The following is a 25,598-nucleotide window of genomic DNA, read 5'->3' as shown; positions in this document are numbered from 1 at the left end:
CCACCTGAATATCTTCTTTAGTGAAGGGCATGTTCCTATCCTTTGCCCAGTTTTTACTTGGGTTGTTTGTCTTTTTGCGGTTGAGTTTTAGCAGAATCATATAGATTTTAGAGATCAGGCGCTGGTCGGAGATGTCATAGCTGAAAATTTTTTCCCAGTGTGTAGGTGGTCTTTTTACTCTTTTGGTGAAGTCTTTAGATGAGCATAGGTGTTTGATTTTTAGGAGCTCCCCGTTATCTGGTTTCTCTTCGTCATTTTTAGTAATGTTTTGTATTCTGTTTATGCCTTGTATTAGGGTTCCTAATGTTATCCCTATGTTTTCTTCCATGATCTTTATCATTTTTGTCTTTATGTTTAGGTCTTTGATCCATCTGCAGTTAGTTTTTGTGCATGGTGTGAAGTATGGGTCCTGTTTCATTTTTTGCAAATGGATATCCAGTTATGCCAGCACCATTTGTTAAAGAGAGTATCTCTTCCCCAATTAACTGACACTGGGCCTTTGTCAAATATCAGCTGCTCATATGTGGATGGATTTATATCCGGGTTCTCAATTCTGTTCCATTGGTCTATGTGCCTGTTGTTGTACCAGTACCAGGCTGTTTTGACTACTGTGGCTGTAAAATATGTTCTAAAATCAGGTAGAGTGAGGCCTCCCACTTTGTTCTTCTTTTTCAATAATGCTTTACTTATCCGGGGCTTCTTTCCCTTCCATATGAAGTTGGTGATTTGTTTCTCCATCACATTAAAAAATGTCGTTGGAACTTGGATCGAAAGTGCATTGTATATATAGATGGCTTTTGGTAGAATAGATATTTTTACTATGTTAAGTCTTCCTATCCATGAACAAGGTATGTTTTTCCACTTATGTAGGTCTCTTTTAGTTTCTTGCAGTAGTACTTTGTAGTTTTCTTTGTATAGGTCTTTTACATCTTTCGTAAGATTTATTCCTAAGTATTTTATCTTCTTGGGGGCTACTGTGAATGGTATTGATTTGGTGATTTCCTCTTCGATGTTCTTTTTGTTGATGTAGAGGAATCCAAGTGATTTTTGTATGTTTATCTTGTAACCTGAAACTCTGCCAAACCCTTCTATTAGTTTCAGTAGTTTTCTTGAGGCTTCCTTAGGGTTTTCTGTGTATAAGATCATGTCATCTGCAAATAGAGATAATTTTACTTCTTCCTTGCCAATCTGGCTGCCCTTTATTTCTTTGTCTAGCCTAATTGCTCTGGCTAGGACCTCCAGCACAATGTTGAATAAGAGCGGTGATAAAGGGCATCCTTGTCTAGTTTCCGTTCTCAAGGGAAATGGTTTCAGGCTCTCTCCATTTAGGATGATGTTGGCTGTTGGCCTTGTATAAATGCCCTTTATTATGTTGAGGAATTTTCCTTCTATTCCTATTTTGCTGAGAGTTTTTATCATGAATGGGTGTTAAAAAAAAATTTTTTTTTTTTGTCAAATGCCTTTTCTGCATCGATTGCTAAGATCATGTAAACCAATCACTTTTGAGATATAAAAGGAGAAGATTAGGCACAGAAGCAAGGAAGCACAGATGGAGAAAGATGGCACATGCCGCATGAGGATCGCCAAGGAACTGAGGAATAAAAGCTGAAAAAGGACAAGAACATTCTCTCTCCCAGAGCTGACAGAGAAATCCTTCCCCTAGAGCTGGTGTCTTGAATTCAGACTTCTAGATTCCTAAACTGTGAGAAAATAAATTTCTGTTTGTTATAGTCACCCACTCTGGTATTTCTATCATAGTAGCCCTAGATAACTAAGACAGGTGATAGTATTATACTGGAGTATGGGAGTTAACTAACAAAATAGTTATTGTACCAAAAGCCCTATTTGCTTGGTTAAGTGTTGTTGTGTAAAAAACAAAACACCTGAGTAAGAGAGGAATTTTTAAAGGTACTGGACTTTTACTAAGCCTTCCAGAAAGATGAAACTATTCAAAACATTACAAAGATGGACCGTTTGTCAACAGAATTCTTTATAGGGTGCTCCCAAGGCAAGTGCAGGAGGCTTTCCCCAACCAACTCTACCAGGAACCTGGTGACAGTCGGATTTCACAGAATTAAGGTCTATGAAGTAGAGAAAATACATTTTCTCTAGTGTTTTAATATTAGAGAGAATATATTTTCTCATTTGTTTTAATATAGCTGTATAAGCTGTGATTAATCTCTAGTCTTTAGAAAATGGCACAGCTTCTGTTCAAGATATGGCTGAGCAGGCTGTTCCCCTCTTAACAAACATCTAATACCTTACAACATGTGTTCTCCTATTCACAATGGGTGATTGAGAGCTTGACATAACTAACACCGTAATGATGCTTTAAGTAATCTCTAAAAACATTTTTTTATTGCACCAGCTACACCGGTCTCTTCCAAAGGGGTGTGGAGCTCTCTCAGCTCCTGTGGCCTTGGTCTCTCCTCTCTTTTTTTGTTCTCTTGAGAAATGACCTTCAGCCTACAAAACGTCAGAAAGGCTGCCTGACATTTTTAATCTACAACTTTCTTGCTCCCTATCTCAGCCAGAGTAGAGTTGACAGAAGAGTTTCACTAGCCGAGAGATTCTTAATGTGAGTTTTTTCAGCCTGTTACAAACATACTGATTAGAGTCCAGATGTCTGACATGCATGCATATCTTTAGTTTAATAAAGAGTTTCTGGTAGTTGTTTTGTGATATATAAGACCATCTGTGGGCTACGTTCCCCAAAACATTAGGTAACCCTGACCTTCCCCCTATAAAACCCTCCTGCTAGCTCTTTAGAATTAGAATTTGAGAGAACTTTAACCCCCTCTGTCTCTTGAATACCAGTGTTCAATAAAGCCCTCTTGCTGCTTACCTCCTCCTGTCTCAGTATTGGCTTTCTGGCAGGTGGCTCCAATCCGCTATTTGCAGTAACATCTGTGGAAGATAAGGAATTGTTTATGTTTATGGTGTGTTTGATGTCTGGGTGGCATAAAGTCTTCCCCTTTTCAAAAACAGGTGCTCAGGCAATGGTGTAAATGCTCTTTTAGAATACATAATTTCCACTTTGGGGATACCGGAACATGTTAAATCAGAGAGAGGAAGTTATTTTGTGTCCACTGTTGTCCAGGAATTATGTAAATGTTTTCAGTTTCCGATAAGATATCATACACACTATCATCTTCAGTCCTCTTGAAGCAGGCACTCATGAAAGGGTTATTAAGGTTTATTAACCATCTCATAAGAGTTGTTTTTCAGAAAAGCCTACTCTTGCTACATTTCTGTTACAACTTTTACAGCACTTCACCATGATTGGTGGAATCCCCAGGTTTCTTCACCTCTCCTGGTAAGAGGCCGAGGTGGAGGTGCACTGATTCTGAATCTACTCGCTGTATGACCTTCCTGGGGTGGCAGTAGTGAACTGTTGCCATTGTTTAGGGCTGTGTGCCGTATTTTTAGAGCTGTGTGCAAAAACTCATCCTGAAAATTGTGTAGACTATGCAAGCATCATAAGACTGAAGATCCTCCCCTCACTGTTCAAGTATAAGAATGTCGCTCCCTATGAAAGGAGCAAATCTGACCCGGTTCAGGGAGCTGGTAGCCTTAGGTCATGAGACCCTGCCTGCTTCCCAGTTTGCAAACAGTGAATAAACATTTCTGTTCTTTCAACCCTGTGTCTGGCTGACTTCACTTCGCTAGTCTGTTTCACTTGACGGCTTCCCTGTGGATGGCTTTATTCTGGACAAATAACCAAAAAACCAAACCCACTGCTGTCAAGTCGATTCCGACTCATAGCGACCCTACAGAACAGAGTAGAACTACCCGATAGAGTTTCCAAGGAGCACCTGGCGGATTCAAACTGTCGACCTCTTCGTTAGCAACCGTCGCACTTAACCACTATGCCACCAGGGCTGCCTTCTGGACAAATAGAGTGGATAAACCTGACTTAAATTTTTTTTTTTTCTCTTTTGAAATTGACTGATATTCAGCAACTTAGGCTAGAACTTTACTACTAGCCTTGTTAAAAAACTAGAACTCCTGTAAGCAAGCATGGGAGCTCTCCCATTGTTCATCAGACCCATGAATTCCGGTCTGAAGCCCTGTCCTCTGCCTGATTTAACTGAGTCTTCTCATAATCATGGTCAATACTTAAAAGGACCTCTTTCTCTCCCTTAGAAACCCTGAAACTTAAAATCATAAGGACCTGTCAGAAGAAATCTGCCACCCCTATAGACCAGGAGATTCAGTCTACATAAAGGTGTTTTGGAGAAAACACAGGCTATCACCACATTGGGAAGGACCTTTTCAAGTGCTGCTGATCAACCATATGGCTATTAAAGTGGAAAGAGAAAAACAAAACCAAACAAAACCCAAGCTGGATTCATGCTTCCAGCTTGGTTTTATGTTTTGTTTTAGTTTTCCTTCCACTCTGATAACCATATGGTTGGGTTTTTTTGTTTTGCTTTCCTTTCACTTTAGTAACCATATTGTTGATCAGCAGCCTTTGAAAAGGTCCTTCCCAATGCAGTGACGGCACCAAAGGAGGACTGTACTGTGGTTCCCACAAAGAATTTAAAATGTCCAGTTTTCTAGGATAGCTGATATTGGTACTAAACTAAGCTGAAAGGAGGTAGCTTTTTCAGTCTAGAAAACTTAGTACTCTTATAGACTGCCTTTCTGTCCTATTCACAGTAACAGTTATTTCAATTACTTTAAAAAATTACATTTTATGCAGCATTATTCTCAATAGCAAAAAGATGGAAATGTTGCAGAGCAAGGCTTCCCAGCTTGGGACTAAGCCCTGCCTAGGTTCTTGCCTTCTACTGATCAAGAATGACCAGGAGAGGCTTAGAGGTTCCACATGAACAAAGGTTTATTAGTAGCAGGAAGAAAGTCAAGGCTCACAAGCGGGGAACAGAGAGGGACCAAGCAACGCTAGCCTCTGTTCCCCAAAACAAAGGTTTTCCTGGGGCTTATTTGGGTTTGGCGAGGGTAATAAAGTAATGAATATTTAGTAGGTTTCTTTCAAGGGGTGGGTACTTCTCAGAATGGCGGTGCATACTAAATTAGGCTGCGTGTGCATCTGAAATACAAAATGGAACCCATAGAAAAGGCTCCTGGGACTGGGTGGCAGGACTTATTATGGGGTATTGCACCTGCCCAGTCCCCCTGTGGCACCAGTTCGATTCCTGTCGTAGGTACTTGCATCAGGTGAAAGTCAACCGCTGGTCACGTTGTGGATATCTGCGCATGCTCCAGGGACCAGATTGGGCTGGTCGTTCTGAAAAACATCTTATAAGGGAGTACATTGTTTGTTCTTTTCTTATCGCACATTCCAGGATGGGAGTTTTATGTCATTAGCCAAACACATAGTATTGAAGTTGCAAGTTGCAGGTGCTTCGGGACTCCTTGCCTAGGGGCTCAGTCCCTGTTTCTTCCCTATCTCAGAAACAACCAAAGTGCCCATCAACAGATAGATGGATAAACAAACTATGGTACACACACATAATGGAATACTACACAGCAATAAAGAAAGATGACTAGTCTGTGAAACATCTCACAACATGGATGAATCTGGAGGGCATTATGCTAAGTGAAATAAGTCAATCACAAAAGGACAAATACTGTATGAGGCAACTATTATAAAAACTTAAGAAAAGGTTTACATACAGAAAAAATCTTTGACGATTACACGGGAGGTGAGGGGTGGGGAGGAAAAAACACTAATAAGACAATAGATAAGTGGTAACTTTGGTGAAGGGTAAGACAGTACACAATACTGGGGAAGTCAGCACAACTTCACCGAGGCAAAGTCACAGAAGCTTCACAGACACATCCAAACTCCCTGAGGGATCAAGTTACAGGGCTGAGGTCTGGGGACCATGGTCTTGGGGGACATCTAACTCAATTGGTGTATCATAGTTTAAAAAGAAGATATTCCGAATCCTACTTTGGTGAGTAGCCTCTGGGGTCTTAAAAGCTTGTGAGCAGCCATCTAAGACACATCTACCGGTCCTACCCCGTCTGGAGCAACAGAGAATGAAGAAGACCAAAGACACAAGGGAAAGGTTAATCCAAAGGACTAACGGACCACAACTACCACAGCCTCCACCAGGCTGAGTCCACAACAACTGTATGGTGCCCGGCTACCACCACCGACTTCTTAGACAGAGATCACAATAGAGGGTCCTGGACAGAGCTGGAGAAAAATGTAGAACAAAATTCAAACTCACAAAAAACCCCAGACTTACTGGTTTGACAGAGACTGGAGAAACCCCAGGAGTATGGCCCCCAAACACCTTTTTAACTCAGTGCTGAAGTCACTCCTGAGGTTCACCCTCAGCCAAAGATTAGACAGGCCTATAAAACAAATAACACACGTAGTTCAACCACGTATATGAGACTAAATGGGCACACCAGCCCAAAGCAAAGGCGAGAAAGCAGAAAGGGACAGGAAACACGAGGTCGAGAAAGGGAGAGGGTTGACATTTTGAGGGGTTGACAACCAACGTCACAAAACAATATGCATATTGACTGTTTAATGAAAAAACTGATTTGCTCTAAAACACTATTAAACAAACAAACAAATGCATTTTATGAGAAAACAAGTTATTTGGGATTAGACTGCTTGGAATAGTTTAATCAGGGGCATAGCAAAGGTAATGAGCCCCCAAGGATAATCTCTAAATTGCACCCCCCCATTAGAGCACCCAGGGGCCATCTCTAAGTTGCACCCTTCCCCCAACTTCAAGATGAACAAACTTTGATAGCGGTGATTGGTCAGCAGAAAAGCCTTCCCCCTCTTTTGTCCTGCTGCCTCAGTCAGACACCTTTCACATTTGTGATACCTCAGAATGTCATTACCTGCATCGTCTGGCACCTCCTTGGACTTGCACCCAGGAGCAAGTGCCCCCTTTGTTCCTCCTTGCTACGTCCCTGAGGCACTCCCATGTATTTCTGTTGTCAGGTGCCTTCGAGTTTGTTCCGATTCATAGCAACACTATGTGCAACAGAGTGAAACACTGCCTGGTCCTGTGCCATTCTCACAATGGTTGCTATGCCTGAGCCCATTGTTGCAGCCACTGGGTCAATCCATCTCATTAAGGGTCTTCCTCTTATTCACTGACCCCCCACTTTACCAAGCATGATGTCCTTCTCCAGGGACTGGTCCCTCCTGAATACATGTCCAAAGTATGTGAGATGAAGTCTTGTCATCTTCACTTCCAAGGAGCACTCTGGCTGTACTTCTTCCAAGATAGATTTGTTTGTTCTTCTGGTAGTCCCTGATATACTGAATATTTTTCACCAATACTGCAACTCAAAGGCATCAATTCTTCGGTCTTCACATGTATCACAAATTAATTACTATAAAACAGCTCCAAGATATCATTACAGAATTGTTCATATTTAAGGAAACAGTTGGGTACTGAGACTATGACTACACTGAAAGGGATAAATGGATGACGTTTAAAAGAGAAACATCTGATTAAAACACAAATGGAAATCTAGTATTTAGATGTTGTTATGTGATTCGATTTTTGACTCATAGCCATCTCATGTGTCAGAGTAGAACTGCCCTATAGGGCTTCCAAGGAGCTCCTGGTAGATTAGAACTGCTGACCTTTTGGTTATAGATTAGAACTGCTGACCTTTTGGTTAACAGTTGTAGCTCTTAGCCACTACACCACCTGGGTTTCAGATCTTATCACAACTCTACTCAAATCCCTTTTGTTCACTTGGTGTCAATCCAAAGGTGGGCACCAGGCCACTCCCATTCTCATTCAATTCTGGTAGTGCTGGCCTTTTTGCATCCCTTGTTGGTCTTTGCATCTGCTCTTCTCTATCCTCGGATCCCTCCTCCCCCAGATATTTTGGATGATGGCTCCCTGACTTTATGCAAATCTTTGCTCAAAGGGCACATCCTCAGAGGCCTTCCCATCCATCCCTATTCCTCTCTGTTGTTGTGTGCCATCAAGTCAATTCCAATTCATAGTGACCCTATATGACACAGCAGAACTGCCCCATACGCTTTCCTAAGCTGTAATCTTTAAGGTAGCAGATCACCAGATCTTTTCTCCCGTAGAGCAGCTGGTGGATTTGAACCACCAACCTTTTGGTCAGCAACTGAACGCTTAACCATTGTCTCACCAGGGTTCCTCTTTCTCGCTACGTCCTTTCTTTGTTTTATTTTTCTTCACAGTACTTATCATCCCGACATAAAACTATTTTATTAACTGTCTTTCCCTGCTGGAATGTGAGCTTTTTGATGACAGATACCTTGTTTTATTCTCTGTTGTATCCCTAGACTTTATCTTTCAGGGGCTCAGCTAGAGCCAGAGCACTGGGTGAGGCACTGGTTGAGGGTCAGAGTTCTGGGTGAGGCTGAGGAAATGAAGGCAGATCAATTACGCTGAGTAAAGGGCAGCTAGCTAACTGGGACACACGGGAGACTGTAAAGTGAAGTTAGAGGCTGACCAGAATCCAGATCCTGGAGGCCAAGTAGGCCACCAGAGGAGTCAGGAGATTTTCCTGAGGGTAACAGAAAACACTCCTCCCCCTCTCCCAAGGCTCATTTCCTCCCTTCATGTCAGGGGTGCAATGTGATAAGAAAAATTATCCAAAATTTAGAAATAGATAAAAGAGATTACTAGGTGTCCTCTCAGTGCAGTGCCTGGCATTGTCTAGCAGACATTTTGGGGATAATCTGATCCTATTGGTGTGTGCAACATGGCTTGACTTTCTATTGACTTGTCTATTTTACACTTTTGCAGGGATAGAGGTTCATTTGTAGACAACTGATAGCAATGGAAATGAGTCTTGTTTGAGAGCGATGCAGATGAAAATTGTTAGAGATGCAGCTGATCAATTTCTCTTAGGAAAAAAAAAAAAAAATCCCAGAGTAGAAACCATAACCTCCAACTTTACAGTTTATCACCCTTAGTGTATTAACCCTTTTTGCATCTATTAGCAACCTCTTTTCAGCATTCCTTTGGCTGACGGATTATATAAAAAAAAAAATCTCTGTTCTTCGGATTCTCCTTTGAACTGCTCATAACATTTTACAGGGTCCCTTTTAGTGAACTGAATAAAGTATTGACACATGAGCATTTTATACATGCGTGAGAGTCATGTATTTTACTTTTTGAAAATTATGTTTCAGTCAGTCACCTCAGTGAGGCCTTACTTGACCACCCATGCCTAAAAAATAGAATTCCTCCACCATTTCACTGTCCTGCGTTTAATTTTCTTCACGGCCCTTTTATTTGTTTATGCTGACTGTTTCCGTAACTATCAAGTGAGCCCAAGATGCTTGTCTGTTCACTGCTATATCCCCAGTGGACTCTCAATAAGGACTGACTCACTCAATGAACGAATGTACGTTATCTGGTCTCAGGGGGAAATCCATAACCAACCTGAAGGGCCAGGCCTGCGTTGCTCTGGAGCGGAGGGGACTAGGGCTTTCCCATTCGAACCTAAAGCACACTCGATGGCTTTTCACTCTTTTGTCAACTGCTATTTTTTTTTTTTTTTGTGTGTGCAAACACAACCTGATTCTCCTTTATCCAAACTGCGGTCCGCACCCTTTTGACCTGGCCCTCCGCCTCTCTCTGGTTCCCCATTATCTCGGATCGTAGCTGTGTGGACCGACAGAGAACAATTTAGCAGAAAACCCCAATAACAATGACGGTGCACAGCGGCTTCGAGCCTTTTTTTTTTTTTTTACTTTGCCTTTCCTGCTAATTTTTCCGCGCTTCCAGGGGCCAGGCGCCTACGCAGTTGTCACTAATCCTTCCGGTTTTCTCGCCTCTTCAGCATGGTTTCAATCCCCGGACTACGAGAGCGGGTGTTGGCCAGTCATAGCTGTATTGCTGCCAAGGCTTCCGTGGCGTTTCCAGAGCTTCACAACCAAGACTACATGAACCGTACTCGCGGAACACATGGCTCTAGTGGCTACCATCCTGGCCGGATAACAGCCTGCAAGGAAGCAGAAGCTCCGGTAGGGAGCCAGTTTCCGTGTGTCAGGATGGCCGAGTGGTCTAAGGCGCCAGACTCAAGGTGCGTACCTTGCTTGTGAGCATTCTGGTCTCCGAATGGAGGCGTGGGTTCGAATCCCACTTCTGACACAACGTTTTTTATTTTTCTTCGCTCAGGGACCTCAAAACCTTCCCAGCCGCCGTTTGTATTTTCTTCTCCCGGAAGGCGGTCATAACTTAGAGGCTCCTATCGTGGCAGTCCTGCGCTGTCTCTTTATGCGTATCTCTAGCGGCTGAACTGCGCCCAAAAGCGAAAAGAAGGAGGTATTTGGGTTAGGGAAGGAGAATAGACATCTTTCGGTTATTCATCCAATCGTATTCACAGACAAAATGTACGTCATAGATGATAAATTTAGTTTAGCACAAAGCGAAAGACTTCCTCGTGTGTTCCCTGGTGGTCTAGTGGTTAGGATTCGGCGCTCTCACCGCCGCGGCCCGGGTTCGATTCCCGGTCAGGGAAATGGTGTTTTTTCTCCCCTTAAAAAAAGAATATACTCGGTAATGTCTTTCAGCAAAGAGCGGGAGAGAGATTATGGCAGTCTGCTTCCGTGAAGATTTACATACAGCCTTGTAAACCCTGTAGGTTAAACCCTATAGAGTCGCTACGAGTCGGAATTGACTCGAGGGCAGTGGGTTTGGTTTGGTTTTTGGAAACCCTATGGGGAGTTTGTATCCAATCGACGGCAGTGGGTTTGGTTTTTTTTTTGATGGGGAGTTTTACTCCGTCCTATAGGGTCTCTGGAAACCCTGGTGGCGTAGTGGTTAAGTGCTGTGGCTGCTAACTAAAAGAGCAGCGGTTGGAATCCGCCAGATGCGCCTTGGAAACTCTATGGGGCAGTTCTACTCTGCCTTATAGGGTCGCTTTGAGTCGGAATCGACTCGACGGCAGCAGGTTTGGTTTGGTTTATAGGGTCTCTATTTTTTTTTTTTTTTTTTTTTATGAGTGAAAATCGACTTTATGGCAATGGGTTTTTGGTTTAGCAAAGAGTAATTAGCAGAAATGGCCCTTACTGCTGATTATGACTGCCGGCTGTGTACAAGTCAATAGGCTTTTACTTGCAATACCTTAATCAAAAGGAGAAAAGAGCTCTGCCGACAGCACAGAACGATCCGTAAGGACTGATCGGCGGCTGCCATAAGTGCCTAGTCTTGGAATTATAACCCAGGGTTAAAAAAAAAAAAAAAAAAAAAAACTCAACTGCCCAGAATGCTGTTAGAATGGCACTTGCTGACTAGAGGGTTGGGTCAGGGAGGGTCTTAGTTACTCACAATGGTATCTTGCTGCTATCGAAAGAATTAAGGTTATCCTCCCCCACCCCAACGCCTACTTTTTTATTAGAAAATTTTCAAAACTTCAGAACAGTTGAAATAAAGCCACAGGTACACCGGTGTTCTCTCTACCTAGATTCAACATTTATTAATATTTTGCTTCTCTCTCCCTCTCCACATATATACATTTATATATATATATATACGCACATGCACACACATATATACTTTCCCTTCTCCTAACCATCTAAAAGTTGAGGACGTTTTGACACTACTCCATGTCACGCCTAAGAAAACTGACAGGAATTCTATAATATCATCCTGCACCAGTCCACGTTTAAATTTCTCCAATTGTTCCCAAATGCCTTTTATAGGGACTTTTTTTTTTTTTCTAAATCAGGATCCCATCAAGGTGCTCGCATTGCACTTGACTGTCATGCCTTTTTCTGTCTCCTTTGATCCAGAACAGCCCCATCCCCCCCCCCTTTTTTTTTTGTGATAGTGACTTTCTGAGAATCCAGGCTGGCTTCCTTGCCTGATTGTATCCCTAGTAGGGGAAACTTTGGACTGGGGAGAAGAGCGGTGCAGGCATGTGGGATGCGGGTGGGCTTTGCCCCTTTGCTTCAGCCTTCTCCTCTCATGGATGACTCTAGCAGCCCCAACCCTGGCTGCTAGAGACCTTCCAGCCACACTTTCCCAACTGTCCACTGACTGCTTCACCAAACCTCAAACTAAACATAGAAAATTTAGCATCCTTTTCAATATTGGTTTCTCCTCCTGGCTTCCGTATGTCTGTGGATGGACCTACCATTCTTCCAGTTACCTGCTTCAAAGCTTTAGAATATATATATATTTATAATTTATATTACATTTTCAAACGTATACAAAAGTAGTGAGAATAATGAACCCTCAGGTACCCATCTTCCAGCTTCAAAAGTTATCAACATTTTGCTAACTCTTCTAGCTGCCCCTTACCTATCTATTTTTGATGAAGCATTTATTTTAAGGAGCCCTGGTGGCGTAGCTCTTAAGGCTTCAGCTGCTAACCATAGGGTTGGCATTTTGAATCCACCAGCCACTCCTTGGAAACCCTGTGGGGCAGCTGTATTCTGTCCTATAGGGTTACTACAAGTCATTTGGGTATCTCGATCTTTAAACTGATAAGCTCTCCTCGTGTCCTTGTGTGTATGTGAAGTCACCTACTGCATTGCTACTAACTGCAGCCAGGTTTTCCTGAAGGGCAAACATTTCAGTTTAGTTATCTCTTCCCCAGGGATGGATGCTGGGTTATCACCCCCGTCCACTACCACAGCAATACTGTGATGACCATACTTGTTCTGTGTGAGGATTTGTCTGTAATGCATATCCAGAGATGGGTATGCTGGGTCTAAGTTTCAGCATATCTTACTTTGATGAATAGTTTCCATTTGTGCTCCAGAAAGTCTACCTTAGTCTAAATCAGTGGTGCCAATAGAACTTTCTGTGATGATGCAAATGTCCTATAGCCACATGTAGCTGCTGAGTACTTGAAATGTTGCTAATTCGACTGAAGAACAGGATTTATAATTTTAATTAATTCAAATTGAAGTAACATATGGCTAGTGGCTATCATACTGGATAGCACAGGGATAAACTCCAACAGCAGAACAAGAATATTCACCAAATTGTCTCAAATCGGCCTTATCCAGCATTCTCATATTTGTCAGTATACGGCATACCTCATTGTTTTAATTTACATTGCTTTACTTACTAATTTGTAGTCCCTGGATGGTACAAACAGCTGATGTGCTCAGCTGCTGACCAGAAGGTTGAAAGTTCAAGTCCACCCAAGGGCACCTCAGAAGAAAGGCTTAGAGATTTACTTCTAAAAAATCAGCCATTGAAAACCCTACAGACCACAGTTCTACTCTGACATACATGTGGTCACCAAGACTCAGAATCGACTTGAGGGCAACTAGTAGTCATTACTAATTTGCTAACCTTTCAGATTTTCTCTTCTAGGGTTGCTTGTTAGTTTCATCGCCCATTTTTTTCTCTAGGGATGCCTGTGGAAAATAATATATATTTATACTAAAAAACATAAATTTTGTTTAAGTTCTATCTTAACGTTTTTCTAATATTCTGAGCCTTTATGTCTAATTTGATGTTGTTCAAAGTATTCATCTTTCCCTGGGCCCTTTTTCTAGAACCCCAAGCCAGGGATATGTTAGCATACTGTTTATGTCCCTGGTGGTTTACAATCCAGCTTTCCAGAACTATCCCCAGGCTTATGAATAGAGGTCTGCCTTACTGTGGCCTAGCCTTTGGCTTCTCTGCAATCCTCTCCTGGAGCACAGCACTGAGATAGGGAAGAAACAGGGACTGAGCCTCTAGGCAAGGAGTCCTGCAACACCTGCAACTTGCAACTTACTTACAATACTGTGTGTTTGGCTAATGCAAAACCCCCATCCTGGAATGTCCAATAAGGAAAGAACAAACAATGTACTCCCTTATGAGATTTTTTCAGAAGGACTACTGGATCTAGTCCTGGGAGCATGCGCAGATATCCACAAGGTGACCAACGGTTGACGTCCACCTGATCCAAGTACCCACAACAGGAATCGAACTGGTGCCGCAGGGTGACTGGGCAGACGCTACAGCCCATAATAAGTGCTGCCATCCAATGCCAGGAGCCTTTACTACGGGTTCCATCTTAGATTCCAGATGCAAGTGCAACCTAATTTAGTATGCACAGCCATTCTGAGAAGTACCCACCTCTTGAAAGAAACCTACTAAATATTCATTACTCTATTATCCTCACCAAACCCATATAAGCCTCAGAAAAACCTTTGTTTGGTGGAACAGAGGCTAGCATTGCTTGGTCCCTCTCTGTTCCCTACTCCTGAGCCTTCACTTTCTTTCTGCTGCTAATAAACCTTTGTTCATGTGGAACTTCTGAGCCTCTCCCTGGTCATTCTTGGTCAGTAGAAGGCAAGTACCTAGGCAGGGCTTAGTCCCGAGCTGGGAAGCCCTGCCGTGTAACAGCACAGCGAGTGACCCTGTAGGTTAGTGGTCAGTAGAGCTGGGTTCAAATTCTGACTCTTCGTTTCTATCTGAAGGCAAATTATTTATTCTAAGTCTTAGTTTTCTCATGTATAAAACTGGCCAGTCAAAGAATGAAGAAGAAAGAGAATGAAATTCTACCCAACCTTCAAGTTTCAGTTTAAAATCTTCCTTGATCTTCAAAAGAAATCGAGAAGATTCTGCACATATATAAGACAAAAAATTAAATAAATGAAAACGCTGTGTTATGGATTGAACTGCATCCCCCCAAAATGTGTGTCAACTTGGCTAGGCCATGATTCCCAGTATTGTGTGGTTGTCCACCATTTTGTGATCTCATGTGATTATCCTATGTGTTCTAAATCCTAACTTATGTTAATGAGGTAGGATTAGAGATAGTTACATTAATGAGGCAGGAGTCAATCTACAGGATTAGGTTGTATTTTGGGTCAATCTCTTTTGAGATATAAAAGAGAGAATCAAAGAGAGAGGAGAGGGGCTCCATATCACCAAGAAAGAAGCACCGGGAGCGGAGTACATCCTTTGGACCCAGGGTCCCTGTGCTGAGACACTGCTGGACCCAGGGGAAGATTGATGATAAGGACCTTTTCCCAGAGCTGACAAAGAGAGAGAGGCTTCCTCTGGAGCTGACACCCTGAATTCGGACTTCTAGCCTCTAATAAATTTCTGTTTGTTGAAGCCACCCACTTGTGGTATTTCTGTTATAGCAGCACTAGATAACTAAGACAAGCGGGAAGGACAAACACCTAAATTGAACTTTGATTCCCTGTAAGTGCTAGGATTATGAAAAATTTTTAATTTCTTTGTTGTAATTTCCTGCATTTGCTGAATTTTCTACCACAGGCATGTAAAATTTATTAGTAGAAAAATACTTTACTTGAAACATTGCTTACACTTTTACGAAAATTAACTCAAAATATATCAAAGATTAAATATAAAACATAAGACTAAATCCAAAACCAAAAAAGTACTCCTTATTTAATGGGTGCCATTAGCCCCAGTAGGTATAATCCAGGAAGAAACTCACCTCTGACATCCCGGGGTCCTTATTTTATTACTGACACATGCCATCATCTGTAACTTATCACACTTATTTGGACATTTGTCTTAGTCCCTAAGCTTATTTCCAAGTTCACCAAGGGCAGGACCAGATTTCAGTTGTTTAATCCATGTGAATGCCATGCTTGCAGTGTGATTCAGTGTGAGAATGGGCGTGCCAATGGCCTCGAGGGGTTGGGCTGCTACAGAGAGTTGCTCTGTAGGGAGGCAGTTGGGGTGTGGGAAGGTCAGTGTTGGGAGAGGCAAACCATCATGTGCCCTGAGTATCCCTGCATATTCCTGTTGGCTGTGCCAACAATGCAAGGCCCTGACCACTCTTTCTCAGGTGGCATTTCAGTGAGCAATCCTAAGGGATAAGTTAATGTCTCTTCCCACAAACAAACAGCAAGCTTGGTAAATGCTCTGAGCTTAGTGTTCCTCGGCTGCCACAGAAGCCCATTACACGTGTAGCGTCCACCTGGGCCCCTCTGCACTGCCTGCTTGGGACTTGCTGGGGGCCATAAGTAATAAAGTCCTGTGTCTCAGAAATTTTGTTCATGAAATAATTAGCAATTAGCTTTGGAGACATTCAGCAATGGATATGTTGGATATGTTGAATGGATCAACTTATCTAGGAATCTCATGTTGTCCACCAGCATCCATTAAACTGTGGCAGGCTAACTTACTAGCTTGATTCTGATTCTGACAGAGTCGGTAGTGTGCTGTTCTGTCCCAACCTTCAGGCTCCAAAGAGAATAATACTTTCTCTGCTGGTTCAGAAGATCTTCCCAAAGGTTCCTTGTTGCCTTGTGGTGATGAACTGTCCCCTTCCTTACCTTAGAGCCTCCTGGCTTCTTCCCGTGGCCCTCTGGGTGATTGCTCACCCCTAAGAGGTCCCCTAGGGACCAAATTCAGGCCAGGTCACTGCCAAATAATGGGCCTCTCTAGAACTTACCCATCTGTCTGTGCAGCAATCTCTGTATCTGTCTGCTTGAAAGGCCTCATGTGTATCAGTATCAACTCCATCTGTCTGCCTCTTTACACCTCAAGGCTATCAGGCAAGGAAAACCCAGGCGAATGGGGGAGGGTTGGAGGCAGACCATGCAGCCTTGGCCCTGTGCATTCTGAGACCTTTTACTCATTCAAGCATTCAGCATACTTTTTGCTGAATGTTTCCAAATTTAATTGCTAATTATTTCAGGAACACGAAAAAGAAAAAAAACAGAGCCGCTGGGCATAGAAGAAGTGAGAAGATCTGGAGTTGGATGATTTAGGTTTTAACCATTTTTTACCAGCATTTGTGACCTCAGGCGAGTTATTTAACCTCTTTGAAAATCAGCCTTTCTCATCTGTAAAATGGAGTCGGTAACATTAGAATAAGTACACCAGGGCTGTTGTAATGACATGGAGTAGCATCTAGCATGTTGCTAGTCACACAGTTGCCTCCACCTAAGTATTTAAGTTTAAAATCCATAGTCACAGGAGATGGAAGAGTGTAGGAGGGAAGTGGAGCTGTGGCCGGACTCAGATTAAAGCAATAATAGTGTGGAGCACCCCAGATGAGGCCCTTGGAAGGTAGACCTCAACACTCAACTGTATAATTATTTGGGTGTCTCATAGAATGTAGATAAAGCACTTAGTAACAGTCTTAAATTCAAGGAATACCTTATTGTTTTAATCGCTATATCACATGTTGTTGTTGATAATGTCAAGACATTGCTCACAAAGCTAAGGTCATGGGTATAATAGGTTTTTATGCCTAGTATTAGAGTCACTCTGTTTCTTGGCCTTAGATGACACCTTTAGGTCTGGCATCTTTCGATGAAGGTGGAGATAAGGTGAGACACTGAGTTTTTGGTATTTTCCTGGTGGGCCAAGGTGAGTGGAATCACTCTACTTCCTGAGTGTTCCGAAGTTGGCTATAGCTCACTTTTGGAGGAGAGCTCTTTCGGGTCTCTACGGCCCTTTGTCAAACCCAAGCCCACAGCCTCTTGGATGCTCCGTGCTGCCCTGAGGCCTGATTTAATGGCGGTGTCAATCCAGCCGTGGGGTAGGCTTGTGTGCTCACCAGCAAAGTGCACCCGCCCTTCAGGCTGGCTGAGTTCCCGGGCATAGTCCACATACTGGTAGGGGGTGAAGGAGACAAAGCCTCCCATGGAATAGGGGTCCTGGCTCCAGTGCTTGACCGCGGAGTAAGGGCAGAGGGCCTGGAGCTCCTCCTTGGGGCGGTCATGGACTGCAGCCAGGTCATCCAGGATGACATCCACTATCCGGGCATGGTTCATGGAAGTGAAGAACGAAGAGTCATCATCCAGGGTATAGGAGGCCAGGATGACTCCTGTGCCATTGGGGAAGACGTGGTTGGGGTAGTATATGAAGCGGGCAGGCCGGTCAGTGGTGGACTTGCAGCCAAAGATGCCATCCTGCTCCCAGAAACGCTGTGTGCAGGCCAAGATCACTTTGGTGGCACTGCTGTAGTGGACAGAACGCAGTGCGTCCTCCTTACCAGGGGAGAGGGGTGGCCGGAAATGGAGGAGTCGGGCAGCCTTGGCCGTGGTAGCCACAATCACATAATCTGCAGTAAGACTTTCTTTGGGTCGCAGAGGGTCAGATGTCCGATATGTGACGTGGACGAGATCCCCGGATGCCTCCACCTCCTCCGCTGATGAGTGGAGCTGCACTGTCCCGGGCAAGAGGGCATCGTGCAGGGCCCTGGGGAGCTGGTCAAAGCCGCCAACGATTTCGTCAAACCTGAGAATAAGCAGCCAAAGGAGGTAGAGGGAAGCAGTCAATGGACAAGGCCATGCAGTGAGTAGGTGGTTTGAACTGGATGGGAGCCTGGTTCTCTAATGATTTTGTTCTGGCCCTGTGTGCTAGAGAGGCAAAGCAGTTGGCAGGGAGGCTTGCCAGCCAAAGTCGCCATCGGCTACAGGAAACTACAGAAAGGCACCTTCTTTGGGCTGAAAATCAGAAAAGGCATCCCTTCTAGGAGTCCCTGGGTGATGCAAACAGCTGTGCTCAGCTGCTAATGGAAAGGTTGGAGCTTAGAGTTCACCCAGAGGTGCTTTGGAAGAAAGGCCTGACGATCTACTTCCAAAAAATTCAGCCATTGAAAACCCCATGGGGCGCAGTTCTACTCTGACACACTAGGGGTTGCCATGAACTGCGATCAAATCCATGGCCACTGGTTTTTTTTTTTTTAGTTCCTAAGAGGGTACAGGCCCTTGCAAGGAGTCCCTGGGTGGTGCAAAATGATTAAACACTTGACTTCTAGCCAAAAGGTTGGTGATTTGAACCCACCCAGAGCTGCCTCAAAAGAAAGGCCAGCCGATCTGCTTCTGAAAGATTACAGCCTTGAAAGCCCTATGGAGCCTAGTTCTGCTCTGCATACATGCTGTCGTCATGCATCAAAATTGCCTCAAAGGCAGCTAACAACAACACAGCCCCTTGCTAGAGAGTACAAGCTTGGAGAATGGACAGTGGACTGGGCCTCAGTCACTCCTTTCTTGCCCCTGTGTATGGTCACCTCCATGTATAGGGACAGGATGCCCAGCTCCTTGGGCAGACAAAGACCCCAGGCTCTGACAGCATTCTCAGCTCCTTTAATGCCCTCGGAGAGAGCCTAGTAGCATGGATGCAATCTTAGTTCTATTATGATTGCCCACTTCTCTGTCTTTGGATTCACGCCCCTTCAAGGCAGCCCTTGGTTTGTATTTATACTGATTTATACTGACTAAGGTCCCTGGTCCTAATGGTGCAGTGGTTAAGAGCTAAGGCTGCTAACGAAAAGGTCAGCAGTTCAAATCTACCAGCTGCTTCTTAGAAATCCTAGGGGGTGTTCTACTCTGTCCTATAGGGTCACTGTAAGTCAGACTTGATGGCAATGAGTTTAGTTTGGTTTTTGGGGTAGCACAAATAGTTAAGGAGCTTGGCTGCTCTCTGAAAGTTGGTGGTTCCAGTCCACCCAAAAGAAAGGCCTAGCAACCTCCTTCTGAAAAAGAATCATCTGTTGAAAACCCTATGGAACACAGTTCTACTCTGACATACATGGGGTCGCCATGAATTAGAGTTGACTACATGGCCAATGGTTGTACCCTGAATAAAAATGCTGGGCAGAAGTCAGGGGGATACTACAGGGGAAAGAAGAGGATCAAGCAAATAACTACATGAATTGCCCCCTCAGCCTCTCAGGGTTGACAGCCTCAGCCTGACCTCTCCTAAATGTCTGCAGCCTGTTTTGTAAAAGTCATTCTTATGAATATCAAGGGAGAGTATATCCTGGTGTACTGTATCTTTGCAGTCCCAGAACTTGTGGCCAGGGGCCAGTGGTTTGGTGGCTGGGGGCCTAGAGTGGGTGCCTCTGAAAGACATCAACGCCCCCTGCAAAGACCTTCAGAGCAGAGCTGCTTATGTAACAGGAGAAAAGGCAAGGCCCAGAGCAAAGAAGCTCTGCAGCCTTCTGATGGGATAGCCAAGGGTTCTTAAAGTGGACATTCCAGACAGGCAGCAGCAGTATATCCTGGAAAGTATTAGAAATGAGAATTCTCAGGCCCCGCCCAGATCTTTGGAATTAGAAACTCTGGGGGTGGGGCCCAGCAATCTGTATTTAACAAATCCCTGGGTGATTCTGATGCACACTGGTATTTGAATATCTCTGGCTTCTAGTGCCAACTCCCTCCCCCCACCCTGCCCCCGTTTTCTTTTGGTATTCTCACCTGATTTTATCTAGTCCTACCATTTATAATATAACCACTGCTCTGTTTAGTAACTGACCAACCCCTGCCCATTCTTCCTCCTCCCTGCTACCCGTTCCCACCAGGGCTCCTGGCTGAAGGAGATGATAGCACGCATGGTCTCTGTGAAGGCCTCATAGTAGCCGGCTTCTGCATTCAGCAGGTCCCCAATCATCTGTACAGCCCCGCGGCTGAGGTTCCCCACCTTAATCAGGTACTCCTGTGACATGTGCAAGGAGAGAAGGCAGGCAGGTCAGAATGCTTGGGCGGGGGAGGGGAAGATGTGTGACCCCTTGACAGGGTAGAATGACAGAGCACAGATGCACTTATGGGGCTGCAGAGGGCCTGCCTGGCACACGGGGCTATGAGGACAGTGGTCAAAATGCTCTCTTCAGTCCTGATAACAAGGAAAATAGCTAACAGTGCCACTCCCATCTGCAGACCCTATTCTGTGCTCTTTGCATAATTCACCAGTTTAATTTTCATATGTAATCCTAAAAGTAGTTTATTACCCCCATTTTACAACTGGGGAAACAGGTCCAGTCTTCATGTGCACCTGCAAACACCTGCAAACTGGCTTCTCTGCCCTGCCCTGTGAGAGCTGTGCTCTCGCACCAAGCTAGGAGAAATCTGAGTACCCACCGTTACTACCACTCTACAGCAAGTGACTGAGGTTTGCTTCCTGTGTACCTGTCTGGCTGGAGACTGTACCCAGCCCCCTGCCCCTGTTCTCTTCTTCCAGGCAAAGCCAGTGTGGACACAACAAAGTTGGTTATATTGACCAGTCCACATTTGCGCAGAACGGAGGGGCAGAGGGAAAGTCCTAGATAAATTGAGTGGAGCTAGTCCCTTTTTACCGGGGCAGAAAGCTTTGGGGCCTGGGCATCTGGGGTATAGGAAGAACAAGACTGGCCTGGTGCGGTGCTAGCCTGGGTAAAACCCCTTAACTCAATATGCTCCTTTAAACAAGAAGACAAGACCACAAGACCCCACCATCCCAGGAAAAGCAACAACAAGAAAGAGGATTGGAGGGACACTGGAATAGGAGACCAGCAGCCTGGACAATCAGGGCCCAGACAGAGTCCTTTGGGTCCCAGCCTCAGTGAGTGGAAAGGGTTTGTGTGTTGAGGTCAGGGGCACAGTCATCTCTAACTCACTGTATTTACAAGTACCTGTATCTCTTCTTCCGCGTCTCCTTCCCTCTCTTCCTTCTGACACACTGACTACTCAGACCATATATAAAAATAGAACTTGAGTCCATAATCTGCAGCAACCAGTCCAGGAAACCAAACCACAACCTCTTTAGCAATCGATCCAAAATGGTCAGAGCTTTGTCAACAACTGCCAGCTTCCCTGATTTTTTTTTTGCCCTCACTTCCAATTTAAGATCAACCAGAGAAAGCTGAATATGCTCTCCTAACAAATCACAGAGGATACCCTGCTTCTCGTTAACCTGCCAACAGTTTCCCTGTGTCAACATCCTTCAATCAGTGCACACCTGACACCTTCCCCTTTTTCCACTATAAGTCTTTCCTGCTCCCCTGACTGCCTTTGAGTCTCTGCCAAATGCCAGTAATAGTGACTGACTTCCTGCTACACAAGCTCTAAATAAGTAGTCTTTGCTTGTTCTTATCTGGGTGGTCTTCGCAGATTTCCTTCCTTCCTTTCTCCCTTCCTCCCTTCTTTTCTTCCTTCCTTTCTTCCTATTTCCCTTACTCCCTCCCCCTTCCTTCCTTACCTTCATCCCTTCTTGAAGAAGAAGAGGGGGCCAGCCATGTGAGTATGTGGGTGAAGAGACTTCTAGTCAGAATGAACAGCCAGAGCAAAGGCCCTGAGGCTAGATTGGACTTGATGTAGTTAAGAAACAGCAAAGATGCCAGTGTGGCTGGCACAGGTGAGTGGGAGTGCAGAGGACCTGGGTCTTAGTTTCAAGGTGCCCTGAGCCATGGGAGTGTTTAGAGCAGAGATGGGGTGGCTTCTGTCTACTGCCTTCCTCTGGCTGTGGGCCGGGAGAGGTTTTCATGCTAGGAACACCAAGTTTAAGGCTAAACATCCCTGTCTCCTGCTACAGGCCTGGGACTGGGGCTGGTAGTCCCACTGTAATTTCTGGGGAGCCATGACAGGATGGGGCGTGGGCAGCAGGAAGAGGGAATCTCAGGGAACTGACCTTGGTGGAGAAGGAGTCGTACTTCTCCAGCACCTGGCTGCAGCTACTTGTCTTCAGCTCTTCCACCACCTGGGCACAGGGAAAGAGGGAAGGTGGATGCACTGACAAAGGGTGCCACCAGCAGAACTGAGCTCCCCCCAATGCCTACGCCTCACCCCCTGGCCCATTCGGCCCTTCCAGGCTCTATGCTCTCATTTACTTGCTTCAGATTGTGTACGTGTCTGGGCTTTGCTTTCCGAGCTCTCTGGGTTCTAAGACTGTGAGTGTTCTGATGGCAGAAACATCACCTCCACTAGCGGACAGACTACAAGGTGTGCAATGGTAGGGGCTAGGGCTCTCCCATCCAACCGGGAGCTCTAGGAGCAGGGAAGTCTACCTCCTTGTTCCTAGAATAGGCAAATTTCTATTGGCCTAAAAAGGCCATGGGCGTCCCCGGGGTGGTGCAAATGGTTAAGTGCTTGACTACTAGCCAAAAAGTTGGCAGTTTGAATCCATCCAGAGGCACCTTGAAAGACAGGCCTAGCAATCTTCTCCTGAAAGGTTGAAACCTTAAAAGTCCTATTGAATGAGGTTCTACTCTGCACAAATGGGGTTGCCATGGGTCAGAATTGACTTGACAGCAACTAACAACAACAATAAGGCCACAGTGATGGCCTGATAGCCTGGTCCCATTGAGCTGTTGATGGAGGTTGGAGTGAAGGGGTCCAGTGTTGGGCTGGCTAATACTCCCTGGGGAGCCCAATACACCTGGACAAGGGTTGCTGTCCCACAAAGCCTGGCTGTCAGCACAGTCCCCATGGGCAAGGAGTCAGAAAAAATGAAGGTGTTTTCAAAGTTGAGCAAACATCAGTGAGACAGAGAAGGTGGGAAGCATGTGTGTTCCAGCAGGACCTGGCTGCCTTCCTCCTCCACCATGTATCTATAATGAGGATGATTATAATCCTAGCCGTCACCACCGGTGGCACTGCTCTTATCACTTTCCACACATTCTCTCATTTAATCATCACAACAAACTGGGAGAGAAACTCCACAATGACCATTATTTTACAAAAACTGGGGCACAGAGAGGGTGTGTATCTTGCCCAGGGTCACACAGAGAGAAGTGCAAAGAGCAGCATTTGAATTCAGAATCTGGCTTCTACAACACCCTGCCCTAAACTTGGGTTTCCCTGATGGTTTTAATGGTGGCAAGGTGGTTGAGAGCTAAGGCTCCTGCAAAAAAGGTCAGCAGTTTGAATCCACCAGCCGCTCCCTGGAAACCCTATGGGGCAGTTCTACTCTGTCCTATAGGCTCGCTATGGGTCGGAATCAAATCGACGGCAACAGGTGGAGGTGACATCGATCGAGGGCTTGCCTGTAGTGACTATGCAGATGGACAGTGGTGGCCACACATTGGGGTCAACCCGCACTTCGCTTTCACTCACCTTCCTCAGTGACTGATCAAACAGCTCTTCTGCTGTCTTCCCCTCCTCATCTGCTCTGACTGTGTAGCCCAGCAGGTGGGGGTTGGCCTGCATTTCTCCTGTCCGCCGCCGCACCCCATTGATCAGGACCCAGGTCCGGAGGTCAGAGTGGCAGAACTCACGGAGTTTCAGCCCAAACTTTCTGACAAATTCACGGGAGAGCCTGCAGGAGAAGCCGGGGACTGCTGGGGCAGGACAGGAAGCTGTCAGCCCTCCCTCCTGGGGCTCACTCCCCAAGTCCTGGTAAGCAAGGAGTTGACAAGGAGGACCACACTGCCCCTTGAAGATTCACCAGGGCCATTGGAACTACCCTTGGGCCTCGATCCACAGATGCGGCCTGAGGTCTCTGGGTCGCGGGGGGGCCCGGAGGGAACCTGGGCTATTTCTCTGATCACACCACACCAGGCTGCCCCTTCACGCTAGCCCCATTTAATCACCCACAGGACACTTTGCCTGAAATCTCTAGCCTTCAGGCTGCAGCCACTCTAGGGTCTGTCTGGAGGCAGAGTGAAGGGCACCACGGGAGAATCCTCCTGGGCTTCTCCACCATGGAGGCCACATCAGCAGTCCCGTGCCTCCAGGTGGGGTCCCCCTTACAGCAGCAGAGGCTCCACGCCAGCTCTGGGAACCCCAGGTCAAGCTTCTGATTCCCAGAAATGATACCCTTCCCCGCAGAAAGATGTTTCGTTATTCTGGTCAGTCATTGCAATGATCCCTTACAAAGCAGACCACTTTTGATCTTTCAAAGTGCTTTCTCACTCCAAATATCATCCATGATCTTAAAATAGTCTTCCAGGTAGGTGGGATTGCGGAGAAAAAAAAAAAAAGTGTTCAGGGATAGGCGTGGAGTCACATTATGAGTTAGGGCAGATCCAAAACCAGAGGCAGTGTCTATGATTCTGACCTTCCTATGCTAACTGCCCACCCACCCCCACTTCCTCACCCATCCCTCACCTGTCCCAACCCTTACCTGTGGTTGGCAGGGATTCTCATGGCGCCCAGTTCCACATACCACTGTGCCCCGGGCACTCTGTGTGTCTCTATTCGGCCACCCACACGCCCTGAGGCCTCCAGGACAGTTACCTAGAAAGATGGTCAGTTCCTGGACTTAACAAAGCTGGCCATGTCCTCTCCACACTCTGCTCTTCTCTCCCTGCAGGCCCGGCCCCCATAGCCCTTCCCAAGGTTTCCCTCTCGTTATAGGATTTAGAACCTAGTTGTCAGATTACCTGGCTCTTCTAGCCCTTCTGTACCTGCCCAGATCCCTAATACCACCCCCTGCCGCACTCAGCTTTCTCTCCCCTCCATCTTGGGGCTGACCCTACTCTCCCCAACCCCCCATCCCGTAGCATACCTGGTGGCCTGCGTCCTGCAGCATCTTGGCAGCAGTAAGCCCAGCCATGCCTGCCCCAATCACCACTACTCGCTTCATTTCCACCGTCTGCCCCAGCCCGTCTCTTGCCAGCTGCACCAGCTCTTCATATTGGGGGTCCTCAAAGCACTTGATGAGCTTTCTGTAGAAGGCCTGGGTGCCTGGGCTTAGTAGGAACAGGAGCAGGAGGGCCAACCACCTTGGGCACATGGCTATGGAGATGGCAGTTGGGCAAATGACTGGGGAATCAAGGAAGCTCAGGATGGTCTTAAAGCTCCTTCTGAGGAGAGGTTGCGTCACTGGGCCTTGTGATGCAATATCCCACACTTCGCATCACCTTCCTCCCCTGCCTGAGGGCACCTTAGTCATGGGGCTTGCCAGCCTTGGGCTCCCCTGAGGGTTAGTGCCACTCCCTCACAGTCCTCTCACAGTCACTATTCAGGGAGCCATTCCAGGCTGGTCACCTGCCCAAGCACTGGCCTTCAGCCC

At 45.6% G+C, this 25,598-nt stretch overlaps 1 protein-coding gene, 1 long non-coding RNA gene and 2 other non-coding genes across 4 annotated transcripts; 3 read left to right on the top strand and 1 right to left on the bottom strand.

Annotated features, from left to right (window-relative positions):
• The first annotated feature begins 9,737 nt into the window (after positions 1-9,737).
• LOC111751529 (uncharacterized) lies at positions 9,738-23,817 on the top strand. The gene is made up of 2 exons (XR_002786644.2): positions 9,738-10,026; positions 10,122-23,817. It is a non-coding gene; the product is annotated as an uncharacterized LOC111751529 (long non-coding RNA).
• TRNAL-CAA (transfer RNA leucine (anticodon CAA)) lies at positions 9,989-10,094 on the top strand. The gene is made up of 2 exons: positions 9,989-10,026; positions 10,049-10,094. It is a non-coding gene; the product is annotated as a tRNA-Leu (tRNA).
• TRNAE-CUC (transfer RNA glutamic acid (anticodon CUC)) lies at positions 10,393-10,464 on the top strand. Its single transcript has one exon. It is a non-coding gene; the product is annotated as a tRNA-Glu (tRNA).
• Positions 17,028-25,368, bottom strand: LOC100657023 (L-amino-acid oxidase-like). Its single transcript, XM_023552511.2, has 6 exons — positions 25,092-25,368; positions 24,708-24,820; positions 23,699-23,900; positions 22,275-22,343; positions 20,191-20,327; positions 17,028-18,125 (listed from the first exon to the last, which is right to left on the bottom strand). Exons 1-6 carry the CDS (start codon positions 25,317-25,319, stop codon positions 17,294-17,296), a joined length of 1,581 nt encoding a protein of 526 aa, XP_023408279.2. The 5' UTR covers positions 25,320-25,368; the 3' UTR covers positions 17,028-17,293.
• Positions 25,369-25,598: the final 230 nt, after the last annotated feature.

The sequence above is a fragment of the Loxodonta africana genome, chromosome 2, assembly GCF_030014295.1.
Source record: "Loxodonta africana isolate mLoxAfr1 chromosome 2, mLoxAfr1.hap2, whole genome shotgun sequence".
Classification (NCBI taxonomy): domain Eukaryota; kingdom Metazoa; phylum Chordata; class Mammalia; order Proboscidea; family Elephantidae; genus Loxodonta; species Loxodonta africana.
The sequence above is the reverse complement of the archived record's forward strand: the minus strand, read 5'-3'. Positions and strand labels throughout refer to the sequence as shown.

Excerpts from the sequence above, each read along its gene's own strand:
- LOC100657023 (XM_023552511.2), bottom strand. The coding sequence starts at position 25,319 with ATGTGCCCAAGGTGGTTGGCCCTCCTGCTCCTGTTCCTACTAAGCCCA. Across the intron at positions 23,901-24,707 it reads AGAATCCCTGCCAACCACAG|GCTCTCCCGTGAATTTGTCA; the intron begins GTAAGGGTTGGG and ends CTTCTCCTGCAG. Across the intron at positions 18,126-20,190 it reads TCCTTCAGCCAGGAGCCCTG|GTTTGACGAAATCGTTGGCG; the intron begins GTGGGAACGGGT and ends GCTTATTCTCAG.